At 42.4% G+C, this 20,861-nt stretch overlaps 5 protein-coding genes across 6 annotated transcripts; 3 read left to right on the top strand and 2 right to left on the bottom strand.

Annotated features, from left to right (window-relative positions):
* The first annotated feature begins 2,794 nt into the window (after window positions 1-2,794).
* Window positions 2,795-7,084, top strand: LOC108149195 (inactivation-no-after-potential D protein). Its single transcript, XM_017276620.1, has 9 exons — window positions 2,795-3,005; window positions 3,910-4,502; window positions 4,559-4,649; window positions 4,704-5,059; window positions 5,807-6,031; window positions 6,097-6,208; window positions 6,268-6,407; window positions 6,469-6,765; window positions 6,828-7,084. The coding sequence occupies exons 1-9, from the start codon at window positions 2,969-2,971 to the stop codon at window positions 7,017-7,019; spliced, it is 2,043 nt and encodes a 680-aa protein (XP_017132109.1). The 5' UTR covers window positions 2,795-2,968; the 3' UTR covers window positions 7,020-7,084.
* LOC108149196 (60S ribosomal protein L23) lies at window positions 7,072-8,763 on the bottom strand. The gene is made up of 3 exons (XM_017276621.2): window positions 8,637-8,763; window positions 8,303-8,514; window positions 7,072-7,324 (listed from the first exon to the last, which is right to left on the bottom strand). Exons 1-3 carry the CDS (start codon window positions 8,647-8,649, stop codon window positions 7,127-7,129), a joined length of 423 nt encoding a protein of 140 aa, XP_017132110.1. The 5' UTR covers window positions 8,650-8,763; the 3' UTR covers window positions 7,072-7,126.
* Window positions 8,764-9,223: 460 nt separating this feature from the next.
* LOC108149161 (SUMO-conjugating enzyme UBC9-B-like) lies at window positions 9,224-10,397 on the top strand. The gene is made up of 2 exons (XM_041709935.1): window positions 9,224-9,376; window positions 9,566-10,397. Exon 2 carries the CDS (start codon window positions 9,685-9,687, stop codon window positions 10,162-10,164), a length of 480 nt encoding a protein of 159 aa, XP_041565869.1. The 5' UTR covers window positions 9,224-9,376; window positions 9,566-9,684; the 3' UTR covers window positions 10,165-10,397.
* A 452-nt stretch (window positions 10,398-10,849) lies between these two features.
* On the top strand, window positions 10,850-17,067 carry LOC108149183 (spatacsin). Its single transcript, XM_017276600.2, has 6 exons — window positions 10,850-12,067; window positions 12,371-13,843; window positions 13,899-15,374; window positions 15,440-16,479; window positions 16,541-16,702; window positions 16,763-17,067. The coding sequence occupies exons 1-6, from the start codon at window positions 11,006-11,008 to the stop codon at window positions 16,980-16,982; spliced, it is 5,433 nt and encodes a 1,810-aa protein (XP_017132089.2). The 5' UTR covers window positions 10,850-11,005; the 3' UTR covers window positions 16,983-17,067.
* On the bottom strand, window positions 17,058-19,942 carry LOC108149184 (putative inorganic phosphate cotransporter). 2 transcript variants are annotated; one of them, XM_017276601.2, is made up of 4 exons: window positions 19,884-19,941; window positions 19,278-19,823; window positions 17,496-18,160; window positions 17,058-17,270 (listed from the first exon to the last, which is right to left on the bottom strand). In XM_017276601.2, the coding sequence occupies exons 1-4, from the start codon at window positions 19,915-19,917 to the stop codon at window positions 17,058-17,060; spliced, it is 1,458 nt and encodes a 485-aa protein (XP_017132090.1). In that variant the 5' UTR covers window positions 19,918-19,941. The 2 variants fall into 2 exon arrangements, with proteins under 2 accessions (XP_017132090.1, XP_041565769.1); XM_041709835.1 differs by having other exon boundaries at window positions 19,278-19,942.
* Window positions 19,943-20,861: the final 919 nt, after the last annotated feature.

Here is a 20,861-nt window from a genome sequence, read left to right on the forward strand (position 1 = left end):
ATTTTTCAAAAATTAAAACCGTATTTTTTATAAGTAAAATACAAATTAGAACCGTATTGAAAAAATCTCTATATCTCGAAGTATTTTAGTATATGTTAAAAAACACCAAAGTTGTTAATTGGCAAATATGTAATATAGTTAATTAATCCGGCACGAGCCGATTTGTAATACTACTTGCAATAGAAATAACAAATATCCCATAATTTCCGTTTTAGACAATCTTTTCCCTATATTTTTATATTATATAATGTTATTTTGTAAACTATACAGTTGCCTTTAATCAAAAATCATTTTGCGACAACATTAAATATTGAGTTTCATTAACATTATTTTTTCTGTGTCCCTTTTGTCAAACAAATAAATTTAAATGGAGAAGATAATTAAACTATTACCTTTATGAAAGCTTTCAATTAATGTTATCAACTGTTCTGACGGCTGCTACAACTGTGTGATAGAGGAGGTGCCATGTAATCCCTTCTCACTTGAGGTTTTGTGGTTTTCTGTTGCCCCACTCCCCGGGACCTGAACAATTTCCATATTAATCCAAATCCGAACCATTGCCTCAAGTGTTTTTGCGCAGAAAACTGTAATTTTTATTCATTTCCAGGACGCAGTCTGAAGTGCTTGCTAAACGATTATTAGCAATTTGATATAACTGCATGTAAGTACAACACGAGAACAAGTCAACAACGGATTCGCCCACACATACATGCACGTGTGGCCACTTACATAAGCGCCTGCCTGTGTGTGTGTGTATGTGTGTGACAACAAACAGTAGAAAATCACTTCAGTTAACTAAATCCTCGCAACAACCATGCGCCGACTGCGACGTAACAGCGCAGCTTCTTCAACACGACAAAGAGAGAGAGAGAGAGAGAAAGGGACCCTGCAGACAGCAGCCATTGCGAGGGGCGTGGCTGTGGCCAGTGGGCCAATCAGAAGGCGTGGTCCTGCGAGCAGAGGCGCTGACTGCGGCAGAGGCTGCATAGGAGGCAGCGGAAAGGGGGAAGCAAAGGAGAGTTAAGCTCATTGCCATATTTTCGCTCTGCTCTCTTTTGAATTTACTTTACTAACAAAACATGACTGTTGGGAGGCAAAAAGGAAATTGTTTTATCAAATGGGTTTCCTTACGCTTTTTTATTATGAAATTAATTTCCAACATCGTTTCGCAGTCGTTGACGTTCCACCTCCCCGCTCTGGTGGCCATTTTCCAGTTTCACTCGTCCTTCCCCCTAATTCCCCTCGCCTTTGAGCATGTGTTTACTCTAGTTTTCCTTTGGAGCTGCCTAAGCCTTCATCCTTTCGTTTCATTTCGTTCGAGCATTTAATGGAAATGTTTGCATAGTCATCTTCCTTTCCTGCTCATTCCTATTCGCCTCAACCATTTTCTATTTTTTCCGCCTCCACTGGCAAAGGCATTAAAATGCAAATCTTGATTATGAATTTAAGCTTGGCAGACAAATTAAATTCATCCACCACTCTAATGGCTGAAAATCCTAAAACTTTTATTTGATTACCTTTGGCTTTGCCTTGCGCTGAAGTTATATTTAAATCTGTGTAAAAAAAACAATTTACTATATGCGAAATAAAAAGCGTTGCCTCCTTATTGGGGCAAAGTATGGTTATTGGGCTTGTCAGGATGTTGACCAAAAAACAAGACAATACTTATTAAATTTCTCAATTTTACCAGCACTAAAGAATAGGAGAAATTTTGAAGTCCGAAACTAATATACCTAAGCAGTTATTACAAAAATGATTCTTGACAGTATAGAAATCTAAAGAAAATAACTGACAGTTATAGGATTAAATCTTTCGGTTCTTATGATACACAATACATATTTGCGACCAGTTTCTTTATTCATCTTAATCGATTTGATCACAATACTGAATATCAAAGTTGGTTAGTAAGAGTAGTATAATTTCAAATCTTTTTTAACACTTAATGTTGTAATATTAGGACACATTTCTAAGACCCTTTGTTTCAGTATATTTTAATTTTTTAAATATGATTATAAATCCTTCTCATAAACATGTGCTTAAGCTTCTGTTATTTTATTCAATATTTGTCTGTATTCCGAAGTATAAATATAAAATTTAAACTACATTTGTCGCAAAGGTAAGTGTATGACATATGTTATTTAGTTGTAAGTACAATGAAAGAAAAAGATAAAATCGATGGGCATTGCTGGTCAACACTTGTCAGGCTTCTTCCAACGGAGTGTTGAGTTCAGCATTGGCCAAATCGTACAAACAAAATTATATCTTGATATGTGCAATAAAGTAACTTGACTGATTTTTCTTTCTCGCCTCTACATTCGCGAATGTAACCCATATTATGGCCATCTTGGGGGAGCTGAGTATTATGTGAGTGGTGTCATAACAGACAGTGAAAGTTACTCAATGCAAGAAAAGCACCTCAGCCGAATCGATAGCACTGTACTGCATAAAAAGCAAGCCAATTTCAACAAATTAACAACAAATTAAATTTATTACAGAAAAATGTACCAGGGTATGCTTTTATTCGGTAGTTTCCTAAAATTGCCATCGTTGACACAATCATAATGTATTGATTTCATTAAATAGTTTTTTAAAAACACTTATTTTTTTATTGTCGTTTTAAGAATTATTCTTACATATTGTATTTGGTTACTAGTATTTTTTTGTTGTTCTTGAGCAAGCCATGCAGACTAGTGTAATCGATACGAAAGTCATACTCAAAATAGAATGGCCACTAAGTCAGTTAGCAAGAATGTTCGCCCGCTAATTGTAAAATCAGTTTAGGCGCATTTTTCAATGGACTCAAATCGGGCGCTGCCAACGCGGAATATTTTCAACTAATTAATAATAAAAATTTAAATATCATTAATATTGTTAAATACGTTCAAAATTAATTTGGTGCGTTTAATGTCCGAACAGTGAGTCGCGAGTTTGGTTTGGATTACAAAGCAGTCGATCCCAACCAGCGAAGATGGTTCAGTTCCTGGGAAATCCGGGCGCCGCTGGTGGTCAGTGTCCATTGAGTGGTTTCATGACCAATTGCTAATCAAATTTGCAGCTAATCCGGAGAAAACTTGACCTTGATAGCAACTAATAATGGTTTTATGGCCTATAAATAGATGGTTCCGTGGATATTGATCGAACCTTTTGTGAATTCAAAAACTTTTTTATAATTATGCAATTAAAAAACTTATTAAGTATTAATTTGAGTGTCGGCATAAAAAGTGGCAATTCTTACATTTTATTTTTTCTATCGATTTGATTGACTTTTGTTATTTTACTCGTCGTTTAAAAAAAAGCTGAGAATTTGAAAATGACTTTTGACATTTTGGTTTTCTAAGCACAGTTTTCGTTCTAAATACCAATAAACATTTATTTAAATTATAATTGTGTTGTCAAATTTAGATATGCATGTTTTTAAAGATCTACTAGTAAAAAATGTAGTAATGCAACTTAACGTGAATAAACAACATCACCACAATGTTTTAAAATTTTAAAAACAAAAATATACTTTCCTTACTGGATGTGTTTAAAATAACAAGGTTATTAGCTTGTAATAAAAATGTTATATATACTATTGAAACGTTTAATGTTCTTTATTTAAAGTAAAATAAAAAAAAACTGTTTTTTTTAAAACATAAGTAAATGACTGTGATTTACAAAAAATGCCCTCTAATCTTTACTCCTATGGGAGCTATATGATAAAGTAGTCTTAAAGTAAATTGCAATAGACAGAAAAATAATTATTTCATCCAGGATAAGACGAGATTGAGTTGATTTTCATGGTGGTTAACAATGAGCATACTTTATAGGTTTGAAAATGTCTCCTTCGCTGCGTTGCAAACTTTTAAATAAAAACAAATTACCCTCCGAAAAATTGTGATTTTTTCAAATATAAACCTATTTTCGCAGAGCTCGTTCACATGGTGACCCTGGACAAGACGGGCAAAAAGTCCTTCGGCATTTGCATAGTGCGAGGTGAGGTGAAGGACTCGCCGAACACCAAGACCACCGGCATCTTCATCAAGGGCATTGTGCCCGACAGTCCGGCGCACCTGTGTGGTCGCTTAAAAGTAGGCGATCGAATCCTCTCGCTCAACGGCAAGGATGTGCGCAACTCCACCGAACAGGCGGTCATCGATCTCATCAAGGAGGCCGACTTCAAGATCGACCTGGAGATTCAGACCTTCGACAAGAGCGACGAGCAACAGGCGAAGGCAGATCCGCGAAGCAATGGCTACATGCAGGCCAAAAACAAGTTTAACCAGGAGCAGACCTCTAACAGCAATGCGGGTGGAGGTCAGGGAATGGGGATGGGTCAAGGTCAGGGTCAGGGTCAGGGAATGGGCCAAGGAACGGGTGGCATGAACCGGCAGCAAACGCTGCAGAAACGAAACACCACGTTCACGGCCTCTATGCGACAAAAACATAGTAACTACGCTGATGAGGATGACGAGGATACCCGAGACATGACCGGTCGCATTCGCACGGAGTCGGGCTATGAGGTGGGGTAAACTTCTATATTCTAGCAGCAAATATTTTCAAAGAATCCTTGCTTTAGATTGATCGCGCCTCGGCCGGCAACTGCAAGCTCAACAAGCAGGAGAAGGATCGCGACAAGGAACAGGAAGACGACTTTGGCTACACGATGGGTAAGAGTGCTCCAGCCATAAAATCGTAATCACAGCAATGAATTCCACCCCCAGCTAAGATCAACAAGCGGTACAACATGATGAAGGACCTGCGTAGGCTCGAGGTCCAGAGGGACGCCAGCAAGCCGATAGGCATTGCTCTAGCTGGACACAAGGATCGCCAGAAGATGGCCTGCTTCGTGGCCGGTGTGGATCCAAACGGAGTACTGGCCAGTGTGGATATCAAGCCGGGTGACGAGATCGTCGAGGTCAACGGCAATGTGCTGAAGAATCGCTGCCACTTGAACGCCTCCGCTGTGTTCAAGAACGTGGATGGGGATAAACTGGTACTGATCACCTCGCGACGCAAGCCCAACGACGAGGGCATGTGCGTAAAGCCCATCAAGAAGTTCCCCACCGCATCCGATGAGGTAAGTTATTGCCCTTGCAATGTTCAACCTAAAAACTATATTTCTTAAACACTGCCCAAACGGTTTTTAGTCAATAGTTTTTCCCTTACCAAATTAATTTAAAAAACCAATAACTGACTGACAGGACTGAAAACATTTTATTTTTTTGTTTCTAAATATAATTAGAATTTAATGCGTACTAGAACTTAATTTACTACTGAAGACGTTATTCCAAACAAAAAAGCTGCTTATTAGATTATGATTGGTTCCTTTTACAAGATCATAACAAGATCTAGATCGGTTTTTATGCTTGGTTAAGAGAAATACAGGATTTTACTCTTTGTTGGGTATTTGTAAAAAAAACTTAAGGGATGACCGCAATAAACATAAGATATCAAACAATTTGCTATACCCAGTTTGTTAAGAAGCTTGTTACAGGTAGAAGGATGCGTTTTCGACTCTATAAAGTATAAAGTTTCTTGATCTGGATTAATAGCGGAGTCGATCTAGCCATGTCCGTCTATAGAGATTTGTGATTTAGCATGCAGAATATAAATAAGCCAACGCAAGTTTATTTCAAAATGTGGATACGCCCACTCTGTAACATATATTAATATATGTTTATTCGGTCTATCGAGTCATACATTTTTTTCCAAATAAAATGTACATAAATATTCCGTGAGATGGCGCCACCCAAACCCCAATTGAATTCAGGAGTATATTTATTTTGTAATTTCAACTGATCAATTGTTCTTCCTCCTTTGGCAGACCAAGTTCATCTTCGACCAGTTCCCGAAGGCGCGCACAGTGAAAGTGCGCAAGGAGGGTTTCCTGGGCATCATGGTCATCTACGGAAAGCACGCTGAAGTGGGCAACGGCATCTTTATCTCGGATCTGAGAGAGGGCTCGAATGCCGAGTTGGCGGGCGTGAAAGTGGGTGATATGCTGCTGGCCGTTAACCAGGACGTAACCCTGGAATCCAACTATGATGATGTAAACTATGATAAAACTATAAAAGCAAGGCGACTAGTTTATCAACCAATTCTCATTGACCTTAGGCAACTGGACTGCTAAAACGTGCCGAGGGCGTAGTGACTATGATTCTGTTGACCCTCAAGAGCGAGGAGTCCATTAGAGCGGAAAAGGAGGCGGAGGAAAAAAAGAAGGAGGGTAAGCATTTAATTAAAACAGAGTCATCGGACAACCACTTTGAATCTGAAAACCCACAGAGGCAAGGAAAGAGCAGGAGAAGCCACAGGAGCCCGCCACAGCCGAGATCAAGCCCAACAAGAAGATACTCATCGAGTTGAAGGTGGAGAAGAAGCCGCTGGGCGTCATTGTCTGCGGCGGCAAGAACAACCATGTCACGGTAGGCTATCTCCATTTCATATAGGTACTGTACAATTAATACCATATCTTTATCCTGGCAGACTGGCTGTGTGATTACACACATTTATCCCGAGGGAGTCGTGGCTGCCGACAAGCGCTTGAAGATCTTTGACCACATTTGCGATGTGAACGGCAATGCAACCCACGTGGGGAGCATGACGACATTGAAGGTCCATCAGCTATTCCACACCACCTACGAAAAGACGGTCATGTTGACAGTCTATCGCGCCGATCCACCGGAACTGGAAAAGTTTAATGTGGACTTTATGAAGAAGCCCGGCAAGGAGCTGGGTCTCTCACTGTCACCCAACGAACTTGGATGCACCATCGCGGAAGTAGTACGTTTATAGCATAGACCAGCTGTGAAAGATGCACCTCTGAAACACATTTCCATCCGCAGATACAAGGCCAGTACCCGGAGATCGACAGCAAACTGCAGCGCGGCGATATCATTACCAAATTCAATGGCGATGCCCTAGAGGGCCTCCCGTTCCAGGTGTGCTATGCCTTGTTCAAGGGAGCCAACGGCAAGATATCGATGGAGGTGACTCGACCTAAGCCCACTCTGCGCACCGAGGCTCCCAAGGCCTAGACATGATCTTCCAGTACCGAAGCGGCGCAGATTTCAATAAAAGATCCGACAATTCTAATTCAAAACAATCTGTTTTCCGTTGTGGGTTTATTTGAAAAGGAAACTCCTTAGGCTATAGAGCTTGCATTGGATGCGATACGGGGCCACAGATCAGCGCATTCCTTGGCCACGGGCCCAGTGATAGCCGAGCCCTTCATTTCGCCCTTGTTGTTCACTATTACCCCGGCATTGTCTTCGAAGTATATAAACACCCCGTCCCTCCTCCTGAACGGTTTGCGCTGCCGAATCACCACGGCCGGCATAACCTGGAAAAAAAAGCATAAACAAATTAGTAAAGAGGTTTCAGTAGAAGTATTAGGGTAATAACGGTTTAACAGGTTGCTCCGCTTTATATCTATAGCTGCTTAATTAGATTGAGGATGAGAACAATTTACAGATTTGCAACTTGTAACCAAAAATGAATATATTCTTTTTTTGATATTATTTAATTTAAATTATCTATGAAACAAATTCGAAAACTTTTTTTTAAGTTCAGATTGCATTCATTGAGCTATAGAAAACGGCTGTTCTCTTGTTTTGAACAAAACTTAAATTCATGTAAAAACTTATGCTCACTTCAATCAGAAACCCAACAAATTTAAATTCCTATTCCTAACCCAAAAGTTTCTGATTGAAGTAAGTAACGCTTTTGGTAAAACTTTCAAATTTATTTACACTGTACATGTATGATATTTATTTAAGAACCGAGCCGAGATAGAAGTCGATAAACCAAATAAAGCAAATATGTTGAGAAATAATCAAACGTACTAAATCTATTCAATGAGGTTTTTAGTCATCAATAAAAAAAACAATTGATAGTTTAATTTACGCCTAAAGTTTATGCGACAACAAAGCGTAAGAAATGTGCTCTGAAGCGATTTCTTATCTTTACCGGTTAAAATTTAGTGCTATATACAAGGTTATGGCAGTCTGTTTAAAATAAGGAATATTTTAAGTCCAATCTCTTTTTATATACTGATTAATAACATTTAAATAAAATCGAAGTTAAATGCAAAAGACAAAAACGTGCATTTATGCATAGTTGATTGTAGTTAAACACCGATAAATATTAAATATTACAAAAACATCAGATTAATTTCATTCAAAGAAAGCGCACAATAACAAAGTTGGTAAAAAAACGTGTTCACTGGTGGCAGGTTTGATAGCCGATGATGGGGTATCATTAAAAGCAGGAAAGAATTTAAATACAACTGCCTATTCGAAGTCCCCGGGAGCACACTCACCTTCTTCCTGAGCTCGGGCTTTCCCTTCTTCACGGTGGCCACGAACATGTCACCGACGCCAGCGGCGGGCAGACGGTTCAGACGACCACGGATTCCGTGCACGGCGATCACGTACAGGTTCTTGGCTCCGGTGTTGTCGGCACAGTTCATCACGGCGCCCACGGGCAAACCGAGGGAGATGCGGAATTTGCCTCCCGCGGTACCTCCACGTCCTAAATTGGGCGAAAGCACAGACAATTAGTTGGGGCATTTTGGTACTCTCCACACACACACTCGGCGGCGTCACATGCTCGCATTTTCACGCTTTAACCGCACATTTCATTCGGATTTTTACCTCTCTTCGACATTTTGCTGCTCGCGGGCTGGTTATTCCAAGATTATTCGCTAGTTTACCAATGGGATGAGTCAATTATTAGCAAAAAGAAAAACGTGGAGATTTATTCTACTTACTTCGCCGGAAACGAAAACGAAAAGGAGGGAAATACGGTGTGACCGCCGGTCTTCCGTCAAAATATACCATGAAATATCGAGAAAATATACTAAATATTACCAAGAATTTGGATGGAATGGAGGAGAACTTTGATATCGATTTTAGCATGGACTCAAACCATATGGTGTTGCTAACTTGAATATACCGAAAATCATGGAATCTAATTGGAAGTATTTAAAAAACAGGTTGGCACTACAGGCCGAATTTTTAGAGTATTCTCACCACGAGTAGAAAAGCGCTGGGCATAGATACATTTTCTCCCATGAGACACTTGCTAATGTACAATTTTACTGAATTAAGATAAGTGCATCTCGGCAAAATACAGTTTTGTTTAAAACCTTCTTTAGGTGGAATATTGATTGCGTTGAGAGGTAACTCTTCGGAGGCTACTCGTTTATTTTTTGTAATACTCGATTACTTTGCCAGTTTTGTCCTATGGGCCACCACTAGCACAACAAAAAAATAGTTCTAAGCAAATCGAAAAAAAGGCGGGAAACCTTAGGTGCGGAAAGAAACAAAAAATACACACATGTGTCATAGAGGAGGCGTCTGAAATTCGAAATAATCTAACACAGATAACAAAAGTAAGTAAAATTCGTGCACACTTTGGTTGTTTTTAAGACACTCGTTGTGCTCACTCAAGCCTCTCTAGCAAAATCAAAACAAAAAACAGCTGATAGCTAACTGCAGTTTTTACTTTTCACGAGCATAAGAGAGAATTGGCAAAAAACGGTAAAACGGCCAGCAAATAACTGAAACTAAGCATTTTTAAGGTCGTTAAAGTGCAACACCATTGAAAAGCAACCAGAACGTCCAACGAAGGGTGAAATTGCCATTAAATAGGGAATTCGGGATACACATTTACCGGAAGTAAAGACACCAAGTACTAACCATGTCTGGCATTGCAATCACGCGTTTGGGCGAGGAGCGAAAGGCGTGGCGCAAGGATCACCCCTTCGGATTCGTGGCGCGTCCCGCCAAAAACTCGGACGGCACCCTCAACCTGATGATCTGGGAGTGCGGCATTCCCGGCAAGAAGTCCACCCCCTGGGAGGGCGGCCTCTACAAGCTGCGCATGATCTTCAAGGACGACTACCCCACCTCGCCGCCCAAGTGCAAGTTCGAGCCGCCGCTGTTCCACCCGAACGTCTATCCCTCGGGCACCGTCTGCCTGTCGCTGCTCGACGAGGAGAAGGACTGGCGCCCGGCCATTACCATCAAGCAGATCCTGCTGGGCATCCAAGACTTGCTCAACGAGCCGAACATCAAGGACCCGGCCCAGGCGGAGGCCTACACCATTTACTGCCAGAACCGGCTGGAGTACGAGAAGCGTGTCCGCGCCCAGGCCCGCTCCATGGCGGCCACCGAGTAATCCGAGTCCCGCTCGCGAACTTCCCACATAGACATAAGCAAATATCCATCTAGGCACACTCAATTCAATGCTCTCCATATCTATATACTCTTACTAAGTCTACTTGTGTATGTACATATGAATTTTAACCGAACTATACTGCGCACACAAATCACATTTGTTTATATCATAAAACGCATTTGATGTAAGCCATTATTTGTACTCCATCTTAATAAAACCAATAAGTTCTGGAAGTCTTATTTCTATTTTTTTATATGCCATGTAAATTGATAAATACTTATGGGACAGACTTTTAATCGGCAGTGTGAATGTACACGTGTAATGTTTGCCAACCTTTATTTTTGGCATAAGAAAGGTTTACATCTATGTATAAAAAACATTTTTACAATAAAAGTTTGATTTACTGATTTTAAATATATAATATATGACCCTAAGTAATTTTCTATTTGTATACCCTTCAGTCAAAAATTTGGAAAGCAAAAAAATATATTTCCGAATTTGAATGCCAAATTTAGTTATTGAATTTTTTTTTTAATTTTATATCCAAGTTTATTTGTTTTTCATTTTAAATTAAATGTTAATCTTCGGTTTTTCCTGCTGTGATGTACATTCAAATACATATTTGGAGTTAGTAATAGGTGGTTGATCTGTGCTAGAGCTCACTGTACGTGGAACCAGTTGAACCAGAGATAAGGTTCCGGGGAAGAGGAAGCAGAAGCCAGCTGTTTTGCTATTATCAACTGTTGATTGCACTGACTGTTTTGCATTGTTCCCGTTCGGAGGGAGAAACAAAGAGATGTGAAAAGACCCGCAGAACATTCCAAGAACTCCGCCCAACAAGATGCATTCCGCCCAGGCGCAGGCTCAGGTCCGCGACAAGATCTTCAAGAGCTGGTCGGGGATCAGCGAGGTAACCATCATCAAGGAGGTGGCCACAAAGGGCGAGCACATCGATCTGTGCTTGGAGTACTGGGCGCGTAAGCGGAAGATCCCCATCTCGGAGTATCGCCACTACTTCTACGATGTGGTGCAGGCCTATGTGCAGCGCCTGCTCTCCGAGAGACTTGTCTGCAAGGCGGAGGACGTGATCCGGAATGTGGACCGGGATGTGAAGTGCTTCTTCTTTCAGTTCGCCTGCGAGTGCCAGGACGAGGAGTTGAGTGAGTTCGTCCTGGACCACCTGCGCAGTCGGGAGCCACTGATGTACGAGCAGGAGGAGCCAGTGCTGGCCTATCACTGGTCCTTGGTCCAGCAACTGCGGGAGTGTGGTGCCCTGGTGGCCAAGCACCAGATGCAGCTGCCCCGTGTCCACATAGAAGCCCTGATGACCCTGCCCGAGGAGGCCCTGCAGTTGCTCCTCGTCGAACTGTACTTCGCCAATGGCAATGAATCTCTGCTGGGATCCCTCTCCAAGGAACTGGTCTGGCAGCACCTGGTCGATAGCAACCAACAGACGAAGCTCCAACGTTGGTGCCGTTGCCAGGAGGAGGGTGTGGAAGCCCACGAAACGCTCCAGCCATTGGAGCAGGCTTTTGCCGCCTGGAAGATAGATGACAACATGTACGAGTACGCCCTGGAGCAACTGCAGCAGCCCAGCGAAGTGCTGCGAAACTTCTTTGCCCGCGCCGGCTACTTTTTCTCCGATGAATCCGGCGATATTCCCACGCTGCTGCGTCGCCTGTGCACCATGGAGTGTCTGGGCAAGCATGCGGATCTGCTCAGCCGCCAGCCCCTGGCCAAATATCTGCTAGATCGTGGTCATCACTCGCTGCTCCTCATGGAATGTGTGCCCGTTGCCTCGCTGGAGCAGCTGGCGAGCACTGAGACCCATCAGGAGGCCCTGATCAATCTAATAGTCGATCTGAAAACCAATTCCCTAACCGAGAATGAGGGATTCGAGCTGGTAAGTAGGGAAATAAAATTGTAATAAGCCTTTTTCAGTACTCATTCTTAGTTAAAAAAAAGGTTAAAAAATGTATAAATATTAGACATCAATTAGTTATCATTTTTCTTATTTAATGTTTGTATACGTTTCTTTTGTTGATGATTGGATGTTTATACATTCAATTCTTTCCTTTGACAAAAAACGAATGTAAAAGGTTGTCTTTATCATTCCTAACATTGAGTGTATATTTCATTTTCTAAAAACTGTATTAATGCGTTTTATAATGTCTCGAATTTATAACTGATTTCTGAATCTTTCTAGATTTCCAAGAGCGTTCAGGCGTACTTGGAGAAAACACACGACACCGCAGACTCCTTTGAAGGGCACCCCTTGCTCACCTTCTACGATTTTCTGGGTCAGGAGCCAACCGTACGCTCGCTGGAGGGTTTTCTTACTAGCACCAGCTTGGGTCGAGTGCCGTATCTCAAATCGCTGACAGCTCGTTTCGATCACGGACCGACGAGCAGCAGTTTCGGCCTGCCCACGGCTCACGATCTCTTTCTGAAGTTTAAGCAGGTCAACCTGCCGCTCCTGGCCACCGTTGGACATGGTGAACTGGTTAGCTTCTCGAATGCACGCCTCTGTCAGCGTTATGCCAGGAAATCTCAGCTAAATTACACCCACTATCTGAAGCAGCAGAGGAGCGCCTATGCCGTTTACTACCTGATCACAGAGCAACTTCAGCTATACGGACAGATCACGAAGACGCAGCTCTTCCACGCCTGTGAGACGGTCACCCAGATGGCATTGCAGCACACTGGCGACGAGGAGCTGGTCACCCATTGCGTGGCCTGCTGCGAGATGCTGGGCTTTGATACCCAGCCACTGAGAAGCTTCCTCCTGCTCCAGCGAAAGCTGCCCAAGCGAAAGAGCGGAGAAAGTTACTCGGAATTGCTGGCCGGATGGGATCGGGATTTAGTCCAGCAACTGGAGGCGAATCCCAGGGAATTTCCTTTGGAACTCTATCAATCCCTAATGCGGCTGGCTGTGAGGGACACTCCAGGAAAACTTCCAGTGGCGTTGCTCGAACACTATGCCTCCAGAAACGACTGGTGGCACTTGCTGCTCATCTTCCAGTACTTCGATCTTCCATTGAGTGAGCTAAAGAAGCTCTTGCCGCACTTCAAGTGCCCTCCACTCGGTGTCCATCTACTGCGCGCACTAAGTTACGAATCCTCCGGCGATCGCCATTACAAAAGGGGCTTCCAAAGACCGCCTCGTCGAAGTGGGGAAACCCAAACGAACTCGTCCCAGGAAACGATGACCAACTCTTCGCACAGTTCGAATCAGGATTCCAGTATGCAGCAGCTTCAGAGAAACACGGATCAGTCGCTGTGCACTCTGCTAACTCACACCGCTCGACAGGATCTCTTTGCCATTATACTGTGCAGTACCAACAGTCAGCCAGATGAGCTGATTCCGACCACAGCAAAGTTCTTGGAGATGATGATGGGAAATATTCCGTACTGCAGTAGCATTAATCTCCTGAGGCACTGCATTCGACAAGAACTGCCGGTCCTGGCTGTGCTGGCCGCCACACTGAGCGAACAGAACCGCGATTGGTGCTGGCTCGTTTGGCTGTCGGTGGCCAGCGGTCAGTGGAGCCATCAGCTGCAGGAGGCCGCCAAGGTGCGCGAGGATAATCGATCGGAGTGGGTGTGGTCAGTTATCCGAGAAGCTGTCGCTGGTGGACATGTGAATGCTCTTCTACACAGCTTCGAAATCTTTCAACCTGTAAGCTTAACTTATTATAAAAATATATCCTTGCTTTAATGAGTTTCTCTACCAGGACTGCAAGTTCACACATCTGTGCCGCTTCCTGCAGCTGACAGCCCACCAGGAGGATTTCAGCGATGCCACAATCGTGGAGCTACGTCAGTTCTTTTTCAGCTGGAGCCAGGACGCAGTAACTCTACCCCTTTGTGGTCCCCTGTCCCGAAAGCAAGTGATGCATCGCTCTCTTGGTCTTCTGCTCACCCAACTACAGTCCAATTTCGACTGCATTCTGCAGCAGCAGCGATTCCTCGACTGCATCTGTCGCTCGGATGTGGGTGACATATGTGATCTGCTGGATTTCTGTCTTCTGCATAAGGTTTTCGGAGTGGCAGCCACCTGGCTGCGGAAACTGAGCATTGATCTGGAGCAGCTGGTGAGGAGGGATAGCTCGGAGTACAGACGACTGGTCGATGCCCTCACTGAGGCACGAGCTTATGAGGAAGCCCTTCAGTTGGCCACCTTGCTGCAGCTGCCACTGAGTGATATTGTTTATGGCAAATGGATGGCCGAGCTGGAGGCCGGAGAAATAAGACCCCATCAGGAGTATGAGAAAGAGATCCAACAGCATGCTCTGGCACCCGCCATTCTGGTTAACTTTCTGCTGCAGGCAGCCTCCTCCGTTGGCCAAGTGGCCAATCTACGCCGATATGAGCTTCTTCAGAGCACGCTCGGCGTGATCAAGCAACACCATCTGTTCCCTAACGAATCCTTTGATCGCGATCAGATTGAGTACGACATGGTTTTGTGCTACCTGCAACTGCCGGAGGATCAGCTCTCTCTGATATCCATCTACCACTCGGAGTACTATGAGCAAATCATGCTCCAAGAGCGTTGTGTACTCTATAAATCATTCTCGGAACTCAAGGAACTGGCGGGAATCGATGACCTTAGCATATCTGATAAGACACAGCTATCTTCGGAGATGGAAACCAGACTCAATACTTTATTAAACACCCTACTGGACGAGGGCGACATTGTGGAGGCACTGCGTCTTCAGGAGCTTTTTGAATTCCGACCGAATGACCTACGATTTATTGTGTTTGCGATGGCATTGGCCGAAGGCATGACCAGCATTAGTAATCTGTCGAGCAAGGAACGCCAGCTGCTGGGTGAAATCGAGAAGAGTGCCTTTCCAAAGTTCAATCGGATCACTCTTAACCAAAGTGTAATGACTCGTTGGGACAGCGATCTCTCCGACAGCTGTTCGGACAGTGTGGCGATGGAGTTCGAGGAGATTCCATCCAAGGAGAAGCAGCAGACGCTGGACACATTGCTGGGCATTGGATCAAAGTTGAAATATGGTGTGGAGCTGGGCAGGCGAATTGTGCTTGCCTACAGGGCGGCCATGTATCTGGACAAGGAGTATCTGGATGTGCTGCGCACCAAGGATGCTGGTATCCTTTTGAAGAGCGCCGCTGCCGAGGATTGCCTGCAGCGTCTGTTGGTGGTCAGTGATATACAAATATCCACACGGATGACGCCTAAAGAAGTAAGTCTTTATATATAATCTTCTAAAGTTACAATCAGCTTAACTTTCTTTTCAAATTCCCACAGATTGCCGAATGCTTGGCCATGGAGCTGACCACCTGCATCGTACGACCCCGGTTCTACATCTTCCATGCCAGAGAGCAGCCAAGGAATGCCCTAAGGAACGCTGATCTCTGGGGCCACAGCATCGATAAGGATTTCCACTTGTTCCTTGATCTGGCTCCCAACTCAACCATGTTGGGCAATTGTCTGCTGGAGTACTGTGATGCACTAAAGGCCTATCGCCGCTACCAGAACGGCAAGGTTTTCGAGGAAACCGAAGCCTTTGATAATCTCTCTAAGATAATAACCCTTTATGGATTGCCCACGCCCACTCCTACGGGCACATTATCGGGAATACCTCAGGTTTTGTCCCACAAAAAGCTGAATCAAATCTATGTAGAGCTCTTGATCAAGGCGCATCTGTGTTTTGTTCACGAGTGCTCCATGGAGGGCATTGTGAGTGTCCTCCAGAGAGCGAAAGTCCTCAACGGACAACTGGCCCAAGCCAAATCCTGGTCACTCATTGTGCGGATGCTGATTGGCATTGCTCGCTACCGCGAGATGTTCTACTGCTTTGACTCACTGATTGAAAACGAGCAGTTCGAATCCTTGTTGGGGCAGTTCGATGAGGATCAGAAGGGCGGACTTCGGCAGGCCATTCTCAGCTACCTAAGGGAATATCAACCAAAGAATGGAAAGGAACTGCTGCGACTGGCGGCCCTGCACTTCCTTATGTACAAGGAGCTGGCAGAGATGTGGACCGAGGAAGCCCAGGAGTTGGTGGTTAAAATTCAAACCATTGCCGAGCAGTCAAACAAGCTAAAGTGCTCGCCGGAGGTTCAAACACTTTTGCAACATGCCTTGGAAAATTACACACACGCCACGGAGAACTATCTGTTGGACAACAAGCTTCTGCTGGCCCAGCAGAGTGTTTCCCGGGCGGAGCTGATGGCCATGCAGCTGGATCTCTTCAACAGGGCTTTGGAAAAGCGGCAAATGTGTGTGAGCGTCATTGGAGTGCGGTCAAGGGAACAGTTTCGGGAACTGGTCAACAACCATTTAAGGTATGTCATTTCTGAAACTAATTTGGTATAGTTCCTTTGCTTAATATGTCTGGAATTTCAGCGTACCACAGACACTGATACTTAGTCGAGCCTATGGCTACGACATTAACTGGAGCGAGGCCATCTTGTCCCAATTTGTTGTGCTTCAGGTGGGGAACTATCTGCAGGAGTATCTGTGCCATCAGCGCATTAATGACGATGTGATTGAGCAGGTGGTCAAGGGGTAAGAATGCAAGATATTTAACTTACCTTTCCTATTAATAATTCTTATTAATTTTCTTAGCTACTTGCTGTTAAGCGAGAGCAATGCCACAAAGAATAAACAGGAGAAGTCACTGGCGCAGCTGGTGGAACTCATCAAATCGGTGACCCTCAAATACAAATTGGCTTCTATTTTGGGACTCAAGTCCATCGTGATGTCGCTGATCAACGATTCCCCAGTTTACTATCTACGAGACACTAATTTCGGTCGCAGCGAATTCCACACAGAAGCGGACACGTGACATATATACCATTGTGATTTTAAACTGTTTTTATACAACAACATTATTACTGAATACGTTATTAAAAATACACATTTACAAATAATTAAATTTTTCCACGTAAATCGTTTCCTCAGGCGCCTTGGCAGGCGCTTCTCCTTTTGGTGATGCTCCCGTTGTGGTTTCTTTGGATTGTGCATCATTCCACGGTTGGACAGTCATTCGACCGAAGATCACGTAAAACAAGTTGCCCAGGAACAAAATCACAGAGATTCCAAGGAAAACAGTACGCCATTGCGTGCGATCCGACTGAAATTGAAGTCAATTTGCAAATTATAATATTTAAATTATAATAACTTATACATATAATTATAGGAATAAGAAAATGTAAGAATATTGGATTCATGCAAGAGAGTCCAGTACATGTACTATCTCTAAAAAGTGAGTTCCATGCACCCAATATTATTATGTATCACATTTTAACTCAACTTTTCGTTATCCATTTAAATAAGTGCAATTATCGTGGTCGCTCACCTCATTGGTAACCGTCAGTCCAATAATGATGGGCGATATCACACCAGCCGCAGACATCAATGTGTTGCTGATACCAAAGAGAAGTCCAGCGAAATTGGGCGACAGGTCCACGTGGTTGAGTGAACTACCAATGGCCTGTCCAGAAATGGCACCTGTTGCTGCCACCAGGCAACACATACTGCCCACCACGTTCTGATCGCTGAGGTAGGATAGAATCACCAATGCCACAGCCGGCGTCCAGGTGGCAAACGAGTTGATGGTCTTCCGGAGGATGGGCAGGGAAATGTCCCGATGTCGGGTCAAGTATTCAGCCAAGAAGATAAACCCGTACGAGGACATCAGCATGACGACGAAGGGCAGTGCGGAGAGCAGGGCATTCATCGTGATGCTGTAGCGGAAGATCCCGTGGATGTACCGCGGAATCTGTTGCATCAGCGTGTAGAAGCTGCATGCCTGGCTCATCTTACACAAAGCCAGCACGATGAACGGACGTGAGGTGAGTACTTGGAGCCAGGGCACTGGAGGAGTCTTACCCCGAGCCACTTGGCTTTGCTCCAGATCCAGTTCAATATGTTTGCGCTCCGCCAGTGATATGAATCTGGATTCGGATGGGCTATTGGCGCCATAACGTAGGAAAAGAAGGCACCACACAATTCCTAGATATCCTGCGATTAAAAATATTTATTTGTATATATATCGCTTTCTTAAAAAAAAAAAAAATAAAAAAGTAAATAGTAAATACTGAAAAGTTTTATTTAAAACATTTATTTAATCGGCTTTTTCAATCGATAATACTGCTAAAAAAAATTGTTCTTTGCTTATTTTTTTTGTTAAAACGGTTTTCAAAGATTTTTCAATAACAAAACAATTTCAATACGTATATTGTGTTTCTAAAATTTAAAGAAGATTCAAATGACGCGTATTTAAAGTCAACTATGAAATCATGGTGTATATATCAAATTTGATATAATTTCTAATAGTTATAAGCTTAATGTTTTATTTTTAACTTTTTCTTTAAGTTTTTAAATTATAGCTTGCTGTACAATACAAAAATTGCTAATGAACAAACTTGGCGCGCCAGAATAATAACAATAATACAACAAAAAATGTCTAATTTTTTTTAGAAACGTGCTCTATGAAAAGTTAAAACGTTGATAGGTTAAAATATTCAAAATGAACTTCAAAAACTCAAGATTTATCTAGTAAATTAAGAGAAATAGCTTGAAATGGGCAAATGGTTGCGACTAGGAAAAGGAAGAAATACAGCGTGGAAAATTTTAAAAAATTTTTTTTGTTGAAAAAAAAAAAAAAAAAAAAAAAAAAAAAAAAAAAAAAAAAAAAAAAAAAAAAAAAAAAAAAAAAAAAAAAAAAAAAAAAAAAAAAAAAAAAAAAAAAAAAATAGTTTTACATTTTAAATAAATTAACGCGGGAAAATAAGTCATATTTAACTGAGACAAAAATCGAACTTGTATTAGTTTTCAGAAATAATTTCTTAATTTTTATTATGGTAGTTCTATTTATTTCTGCGAATTTTTTTCAACACCAACTAGCGTAAAATTAATTACATCTGGCCTCTTTTGAAACGCAAAACCTCATTAAAAATTCATTTATATGTTTTTACGTATTTATGAAAAAATAGTTGTTTTCTTACTTTAAAGTTTGTCTAAGTTACATTTGTAAAATAAAATAATAAAAAAGAACTTTTTCCAAAGCCGATTAGGAATATATGTATGTATGTCCTCATAAATAAGGGATAAATGTTATTAGGGATATTTAACGCACCTGGCACATAGAAGGCGCTGGGCCAGCCAAGTGGCGAGGCGGAGAGAACGCCACTCAAGGCAAATCCTATTATTGTGCCGACATCCAGGCCGGTGGTCATCACGCCGCCCAGGCGGTTGGCTTCCTTTTTGGGGCACCACTTGGCCAGATGGGTGTACAGACAGGGCCACATGCCACCCATCGCCAGTCCCTGGACCAGTCGCACCCAGAACAACAGCTGCCACCCGCCCCAAGCCAATAGGAAGGGCGTGGCAGTGCTGATCAGAGCGGTCAGAAGCATGATGGCCAGCAGCAGAAACTTGGCACCAAAGCGACTCGAGAGGTAGCCACTCATCAGGTGGGTGCAACAGGAACCCCAAAAAGGACTACTGAGGATATATGACTTTTGCTGCTCCGTCAACCGATATTCCGGATAGTTGGGGTTGCTGTTATTGGCATTTGTGAAGGCCACAATGGCCACGCTCATGTTGAAACGCTGCGCCACGGTCAAAGTAGCACATATAAAGAGGAACAGCACCTGCAGGTGACGATTGCCCCATTTGGGACCTGCAAAAACCAAAGACTTTGACAGCGAACTTGACCAATGCACCGAAAATTCGAACTCACCCTTTGCCACCAAGTTGAATGATCTTATCGTCATTGCGAAGCGCAACGACCACTTCGAGCAACGCAAATCACCTAACTGGCAAACTACAGATTGGCAATGCAAGTGAATAAGTAGCTGCGAAACTAGTTTACCCGCCAAATCAACAGAGAGGCCTGTTCTCCGAAACTTGAATTCTGGCCGCGTGCCAGCGATGTTCCAAGTTCTAGGCATGTACACACATATGCACACACTCCAATTGAAGTGATCTGGATAAGGCTGCATGGAAAGTGAAATCAGACACCAGAGGACAAAAAAATAACACTCATCACATGGTTACAGCTAATTTAAGTTATCTAAGTTGTAGCTTATAATAGCGAAAAATCGGCAAGCCGAAGTTTTTATACCTTGCATGTTTAAGTAAAATGTAACCTTCAATAAAACGAATTTTATGCTTGTATTTTTAAAAACAATTTAGTTATGTCGACTTTCAAATTATTTTTGTATCGTAAAATTATAGCTATATAATATAGACCTTTGATTTTTGGAAATTGAGTATATATTTCTGAAACCTTAAGAAGAAGAAACATCTATATCTCGAGTTATTTGGATATATAATGAAAACCAAGACGTATATGTTTAAAATAAGATACGATATGGAACCCCGATAGGATATACTACCTGCAAAAGAAAAAAGACTTTCGGGAAATTATCATCCAGAAAGCTTTAAACTTTTCAGTTTAAAGTAATGCTATTCATGTATGTATATACATAGTATATATAGTATATACTAAATGGGGTTCGAAACGAAATCAACCTGCGAATTTTCATATATTTAGAATAGATTTGTTATTTTTTTTAAAGAAGAATTTTGTAACGCAATTCCTATTATTTTTGGTAAAAACTAATGTTATTGTTAAAACTTAACAAAAAATATTTTACGTAAGTTAGTTTTATGAGTGTATGATTTTCCTCGTAAGAAAAAAATGTCTTGACATATT

The sequence above is a fragment of the Drosophila elegans genome, unplaced genomic scaffold (assembly GCF_018152505.1).
Source record: "Drosophila elegans isolate 14027-0461.03 unplaced genomic scaffold, ASM1815250v1 contig_520, whole genome shotgun sequence".
Lineage (NCBI taxonomy): Eukaryota > Metazoa > Arthropoda > Insecta > Diptera > Drosophilidae > Drosophila > Drosophila elegans.